This window comes from Coregonus clupeaformis, chromosome 10 (assembly GCF_020615455.1).
Source record: "Coregonus clupeaformis isolate EN_2021a chromosome 10, ASM2061545v1, whole genome shotgun sequence".
Lineage (NCBI taxonomy): Eukaryota > Metazoa > Chordata > Actinopteri > Salmoniformes > Salmonidae > Coregonus > Coregonus clupeaformis.
The window spans coordinates 57,370,105-57,377,680 of NC_059201.1; the positions used below are offsets into that span (position 1 = coordinate 57,370,105).

At 41.3% G+C, this 7,576-nt stretch overlaps 1 protein-coding gene across 2 annotated transcripts; it reads left to right on the plus strand.

Annotated features, from left to right (window-relative positions):
* The first annotated feature begins 2,365 nt into the window (after positions 1–2,365).
* On the plus strand, positions 2,366–3,968 carry LOC121576038 (uncharacterized protein C20orf85). 2 transcript variants are annotated; one of them, XM_041889333.2, is made up of 4 exons: positions 2,366–2,487; positions 3,016–3,097; positions 3,328–3,426; positions 3,548–3,968. In XM_041889333.2, exons 1-4 carry the CDS (start codon positions 2,423–2,425, stop codon positions 3,677–3,679), a joined length of 378 nt encoding a protein of 125 aa, XP_041745267.1. In that variant the 5' UTR covers positions 2,366–2,422; the 3' UTR covers positions 3,680–3,968. The 2 variants fall into 2 exon arrangements, with proteins under 2 accessions (XP_041745267.1, XP_041745266.1); XM_041889332.2 differs by having other exon boundaries at positions 3,559–3,968.
* The last annotated feature ends 3,608 nt before the right edge of the window (positions 3,969–7,576 follow it).

Below are 7,576 nucleotides of genomic sequence, written 5' to 3' on the forward strand. Positions count from 1 at the left end.
TTTTTTCCAGATGCCCCAAACAATCGGAAAGGGGAATCATCAGAGAAAATGACTTTACCCCAGTCCTCAGCAGTCCAATCCCTGTACCTTCTTGCAGAATATCAGTTTTTCCTGGAGAGAAGTGGCTTCCTCGCTGCCCTTCTTGACACCAGGCCATCCTCCAAAAGTCTTCGCCTCACTGTGCGTGCAGATGCACTCACACCAGCCTGCTGCCATTCCTGAGCAAGCTCTGCACTGGTGGTGCCCCAATCCCACAGCTGAATCAACTTTAGGAGACGGTCCTGGCGCTTGCTGGACTTTCTTGGGCGCCCTGAAGCCTTCTTCACAACAATTGAACCTCTCTCCTTGAAGTTCTTGATGATCCGATAAATGTTTGATTTAGGTGCAATCTTACTAGCAGCAATATCCTTGCCTGTGAAGCCCTTTTTGTGCAAAGCAAGGATGACGGCACGTGTTTCCTCGCAGGTAACTATGGTTAACAGAGGAAGAACAATGATTTCAAGCACCACCCTCCTTTTAAAGCTTCCAGTATGTTATTCTAACTCAATCAGCATGACAGAGTGATCTCCAGCCTTGTCCTTGTCAATACTCTCACCTGTGTTAACGAGAGAATCACTGACATGATGTCAGCTGGTCCTTTTGTGGCAGGGCTGAAATGCAGTGGAAATGTTGTTTTGGGATTAAGTTCATTTTCATGGCAAAGAGGGACTTTGCAATTAATTGCAATTCATCTGAACACTCTTCATAACATTCAGGAGTATATGCAAATTGCCATCATAAAAACTGAGGCAGCAGACTTTGTGAAAAGTAATATTTGTGTCATTCTCAAAACATTTGACCACGACTGTAGACTAGTCCACGCACAAGATATAGCATTTTTTGGACTAGGCCTAATAAATAAAAAAAATCTGAATAATTATTTGACTCTCCTCCTGAACTGCCATTGTAGGCCTACACAGCACAGCATTGATTAGGCAACACAAAAAAAGTCCCCTGTAGCTCAGTTGGTAGAGAATGGTGCTTGCAACGCCAGGGTTGTGGGTTCGTTTCCCACGGGGGGCCAGTATGAAAATGTATGCACTCACTAACTGTAAGTCGCTCTGGATAAGAGCGTCTGCTAAATGACTAAAATGTAAATGTAGGAGCAGAGCAGGTCGGGGCTCAGGTTTGGAATATCCATTGCACTTTATAATGCAGCCTAGTTTTATTTACACCATCCCAGCAGCTATCTTAGAAATATAACTTTGCTCTGTTCTTCTCGAGCAGGCACTTCGTAGCCTATGGATCATTTGATTGAGACCACACTAAATTTTACATTTTAGTCATTTAGCAGACACTCTCATCCAGAGTGACTTACAGTTAGTGAGTGCATACATTTTCATACTGGCCTCCCGTGGGAAACAAACCCACAACCCTGGCATTGCAAGCGCCGTGCTCTACCAACTGAGCTACTGGGGACTACAGGCGCACTTGATATTGCGTGCCATGCAGAGAATCAGAGATGAACGGCGGCATCGGGCACACATCGATATATAGCCTAATAAGCAACTAATTCTAAAACACTGAGAAATATTGAAATTTCATCAAATTACAAATTACATGACCCTCCCCTGGACTACATAAAAAAAATACTAAACCCTCCCCTTGACTGAAATTGAAAAAGCATGACCCTCCCCCATTTTCCTCCATTCTGTAAATTTCGATCCATCCCTAAGAGGATAGGCCTATGACTGGCTGAGTTTGGGTATTGATGCAGTTCAACAGAAGAAAGAGAACATCCTCTACTGGCAGTCTGAAATACTGCATCTCCTAAGAGTAGTACTATTACATTGAGTCAGCTTGTAATCCTGCATTGTGATTACTGTAAGGTAAGAGACGTTATGGAGGTAATTAGCCAGCTTTGGGACTTCTGAGGTCTGACCTCTGACCTCTAGGTCAGGACAAATTGCTTTTTATTTAAATATTCAACAGGTATTGCTAAGAGTGCCAAATCACTATCATCGACCCCATTCAAGTGGCATTTACTTTAAGGAGGTCACAATGCAATTAACCTTTTTTGCTATAAAAAAAACCCTGTAATAGGCACTTCAGGAAGACATGTATAAATTGACGTGAGCTGCTCAAAAGGTGGTGCTGATTATTAACTTAAAAATGTCAGTTAAACATATTTACGTATGTAGTCCAAATCCATAACAACACACATTATTGTTTACTCAAATTGTTTCTAATTTTACACAGTGTGTGATCTCCGTGTGACACTCAAATTATTTGGAATTGTTTCCAAGGATACATGAAAGGATAGTTTCTCTGACTCCACTTTGTTGCTATGGTGATGGTAAACATATCTGTCAGTATAACAAACAAGACTGAAAGGTGAGAAGTCACATACACTACAGAGAGACAGACACACTTGCCAGCATAGATGGCAGCCTGCAAACCACTTGGATCTGGTAATGAATGCAGCTTTGTGGATCAAGATGAAATCTGGTAAACTCTTTCAAGTCTATGAGTTCACAACAAAACAAATGCAATTCCATTTTCTATTGTGTATTCTTTGAATTTTGCTGACAAATTCTACTTTATTTTTTTATATAGCACAAGGTTTGTCACTTTTGTTCAAGAAGGATGTGTTATTGTTGTAGTAGTGGCAGTAGTGGTACTGCAGTAATGGTGGATTGGTTAGCAGTAGTTCATGGTGGTGGTGGTGGTGGTGGTATTAGAAGGCAAGTTTAGTAGTAGTAGTAGTAGTAGCAGCAGAAGTAGTAGTACAAGTAGTTGTAGGCTGGTAGTAGTAGTAGTACTAGCATTAGTAGCAGTAGTAGTAGTAGTATAGAATATATTGATTTTACTCAGGGTCAGTAGAGGGTTAGCCTACTCTCTCTAGATTATCTTTGAAACTATCTTTGTTTTTGAATTATATGGTTCTCTGATCTGTGTTAATTGATTTAGGAGCCATTTCTTTGCAGGTCCAATCCTTGTTCAAAAGCCTTCTACATGTCTTTGATTCATTTTCAGGAAAGTTCATGTCAAAACAGAGCTTGAGTCAGCCAAAGCCTGGCCCAATAAATGGGGATTCTTGACCGAGTCCTACAAGGAGGTAAGCCAGTGAAACCTGATGCAGTATAAACACAGAAGAAGTTCTAGTTTTACTTCTTCAGAATACAACCATACTGTACAACCCTATAGGCCTCTATTGATTAGCCAGGTAGGGACAGACTGAACTGGGCTCCATTTGAATCAAAACAATGAAATCAAAGTTATTGGGTCGTTCAATCACATATCTATGAGTTTCTTCAGATGTACAGATATTTCATGCAATGTTTACAGATGCAGGAGGAGAGCAACAAGCTGAAGGATGTTGTCAAATTGGAGCTTCCCCAACATCTTAAAACACGACCCCCTACCCCACCTGATAAATACATCCAAGTGAGTCCTTACAAACTCCTTTGGGCCAAGGTCAAGTAAGGCCCTGGTCAAAAGTAGTGCATTATGTTGGGAATAGGGTGCCATTTGCAGACAGTAATGCTGGACCATATGTGACACTGAGGTCGGTTGCAGGTGGGACCCTCTCCCCCAGTTCCCCAGACCACCCAGGCTCAGATTGGATGGCGCTCGGCCGTGCCCGAGTTGCAGCTGGAGCGCTATGGAAAGGTCCAGTGTGGGAAAAAGAGCTTCCTGAAGGAGCTGGGCTGGGCCTTCGACGCCTGCAGCTGAAGAAGCCCTCTGCTGCCATGACACCTTCCTCCCACTGCGGGGCACAGACTCAATATTGATGACTACTCAATATTTGACTTCCCTTATCCCCTCGTTTGTCTTTGTCCCTCTCTGTCGAGGTCCTCGCTTCCTCCTTTTCTTTACTCACATACTCTGCTTAAATCCTATGAAATTAGTCCAATCAGCCCCCCCCATTTTATTTTACTCAATATTGATACATTCTCAATAATCAATACACAATTAATCTGCTCTTATTTACTTCTGTCTCTCTCACATTTCTTTTCAACACAAATATTGCATCCAACAAAATACTGGTGCTTGATTATTTTGATCCAATGACAATCATTTGATTATTTATAGGATATTATGTTCTCTCCTTTCATTATCCTATAGTCAATGGTGCTGTATTCCCAAAAATGTAATGTATTATTTAAGGTCCAACATTTTCATTTTGAGGAGGGAATTTTAAACAATGTTTGTTCCCATTTGATATACTTGGTATGATCTTTTCAATGGCAGTATGGTTGACCATGTATCAATATCTTATTTGCAATTTAGCCTATATTCTGTTCAGTTTCATAAGATTTTTTATAACAAATTAAGATTTTTATAACAAATTAAAGTTGATTTTAGGGGGTACCGAGTGGTTATGGTATGGCCAGTATAAAAAAATAAAAAATAATGTATGCACTCACTAACTGTAAGTCGCTCTGGATGACTGAAAATGTAAAAATGTAAGCTACGGACAACGAACACAATTGCATTTTATCGATGGTAATTCCAATGCACAGAGATACCGTGACGAGATCCTGATGCCCATTGTCATGCCATTCATCCGCCGGATCACCTCATTTTTCAGCATGATAATGCACGGCCCCATATCGCAAGGATCTGTACACAATTCCTGGAAGCTGAAAATGTCCCAGTTCTCCCACGGCCTGCATACTCACCAGACATGTCACCCATTGAGCATGTGTGGGATGCTCTGGATCAACATGTAAGACAGCGTGTTCCAGTTCCCGCCAAAATCCAGCAACTTCACACAACTATTGAAGAGGAGTGGGACAACATTCCACAGGCCACAATCAACAGCCTGATCAACTCTATGCGAAGGAGATATGTCGCGCTGCATGAGGCAAATGGTGGTCACACCAGATACTGACTGGTTTTCTGATCCTACTTTTTTTTAAAGGTATTTGTGACCAACAGATGCATATCTGTTTTCCCAGTCATGTGAAATCCATAGATTAGGGCCTAATGAATGTATTTCAATTGACTGATTTCCTTATATGAACTGTAACTCAGTAAAGTCTTTGAAATTGTTGCATTTATATTTTTGTTCAGTATACATACCAGGTAGTCCAAAATACCAATGAAAACAGTAGCATAAAATAAAGTGCAACTAAAATATGTAATGGTATTCAGGACTTGTTGAGCACATTCATTCTGGCACATGTCTCGCCCATCAGTGCAACACATATGGCGCTGTCACACTGAGCTTAATGCAAGGCTACAGCTGCACTGACATTTACACAGACACGTTTTCTCTCTCTTTGCAATTTACTAATTCTACCTAAGGGCGCAACCAGATTCCAGATTGGGCCATCTATTATTATGAAGCTGACTGGAATAGAAGCCAAACTGCTGTCTAACAGTAGAGGGGGATATTTTAATGTATTCAGTAAGGTAAATGTCTGACTAATTACATCTAGATAAAGCTAAGGAGACACTTTTACACTTCTGAAATGCTACTAGGAAACTGTTACTATTCTGTGGATGTTCTATGAATTGAGGACAACTGAAAACATGTTTGCGTTCTGGTTGTTATTTAACCATTGGGTACATTCCAATAGCCATACTAGCAGCAAATACCCATACATACCCAATACATTGTTTCATTCAAGGTAGTATGATAGAATGGATATTGGTACAGAGCCACGTGCATTGTGCTATGATGGACTGGCAGTTTGGCACACAGACAGTGCCCTGCTCTTAACCTTAGCCGGATGACACTTCCTCTCACACGTTCCCCCCAGTCTGCTAGACTGAAGTGGCAGACAGACGCGCTAGTGGGCCTGTCCCTGCACTGACCTTTCTACACAGCACGCACGCCATGCACCAGCTCTCCCGCGACCCTGACGTAAAAAGCCACAGACCCCAGACGCTCACGCAACAACAAAGACACCTCTAAGGGCGGAGCCACAGGACCATGTGATTGTTTTCAAAGGCATAACTTATATTTTTAATTGAAACAGGAATTGAACATTTTACATTTTTCAAAAGGTTTTGTAATTCCGAGCAGATTATTTTGCCTATGTACCCACACCTTCACACAAGTGTTTGTGTTCTTCCACAATTTTACATCCTCCCTCCACACTGAAACACATGATAAAATATGATGCACAAAATCCTTGACTTTGTAGCATCAATGAAATACACAAAGATATGCTATGTGTAATATCTGACTGTGCTCTCATGAATTTAATAGCAAATTAAACTAGATGGTAACTTTACATGAAGTAAAGTTGTGGGGCTTGCTTTCTGTTTAAAATAATTTTTGTGGTAGCTGAAGAAGTTAAACTTAAACAAGGCAACTAAATAGAGCCAAAGTTAAATGTAGTAAAACAATTGGTCTGATTACTTTGATGTACTACCATGTCAACTTTATTACCTTGGTTTGTGCGTCAGTTAGATCACACATTTCATCAGAAATAAACACTCGGACTACTACACTTTTATACACTCTCCTACTAGAATACCACAGTATATGCAAACTGAAAATAATAGAGCACAGAAGACAATGAGGCATAGTTGAAGTTTTAAATAAATACAAAACTTTTTACAACGTATTTGGACAATGTGAAGTCCACTGGGCAGGAGGGGGATCAGTGGGAAGAGGGACCAGTGGCCGGAAAAGGGGAGCCCCTTCCCCCTAAGCATCTCTGCCCCCAGGGAGGACACACAAGTTAACTGAGCATAGCATACATATGGCCCTAAAAAAACACAGAATTCTGTTTTCTCTGTTTTGTTTTTCCAGGTGACATTTTTCCCCAGTTATTTCAGGTTTTCGCTATTAAAATCACTATTTTTAATAGAAAAAATTTATGTTGTAAGTCCACAACAACGCTTAAAACACATCAGGAAAATGGCGCCGGAGGGGATGGCTGCCGTTTTACGGGCTCCTACCCAATTGTGCTATTTTGTGTGTTTTTTCGCATTGTTTGTAACTTATTTTGTACATAATGTTGATGCTACCGTCTCTTATGACCGAAAAGAGCTTCTGGATATCAGAACAGCGATTACTCACCTCGAACTGGACAAAGATTTTTTCTTTAATGAGGCTGACGCAAAGGATATAATGTTGCTCTCGGACAAGGCCCAAATCCCCGTCATTCGCATGAAGAAAATAAGGAAATACAGGGGGCGTAGATCAGAGTTCCTTGTGAGAATTCGTCGGCGAGTGTGTAACCCGCCTCTACCATCCGTTCTATTGGCCAATGTGCAATCACTGGAGAATAAACTGGATGAGCTCAGGTCGAGACTATCCTACCAACGGACATTAAAAACTGTAATATCTTATGTTTCACCGAGTTGTGGCTGAAAGATGACACGGATAATATACAGTTTGCTGGGTTGTCCGTGCATCGGCAGGACAGAACAGCTACGTCCGGTAAGACGAGGAGTGGGGGTGTGTGTCTATTTGTCAATAACAGCTGGTGCGTGATGTCTAATATTAAGGTGGTCTCGAGGTATTGCTCGCCTGAGGTAGAGTACTGCTGTAGATCACACTATCTACCAAGAGAGTTTTCATCCATTTACCACCACAAACCGACGCTGCCACTAGGACCACACTCATCGAGCT

Bases quoted from the DNA above. Each gene is read 5' to 3' on its own strand.
- LOC121576038 (XM_041889332.2), top strand. From the start codon at position 2,423: ATGGCAGCCTGCAAACCACTTGGATCTGGTAATGAATGCAGCTTTGTG. The intron at 2,488-3,015 runs GTAAACTCTTTC...ATTCATTTTCAG, and splicing joins GTGGATCAAGATGAAATCTG to GAAAGTTCATGTCAAAACAG. The intron at 3,427-3,558 runs GTGAGTCCTTAC...GGTCGGTTGCAG, and splicing joins CACCTGATAAATACATCCAA to GTGGGACCCTCTCCCCCAGT.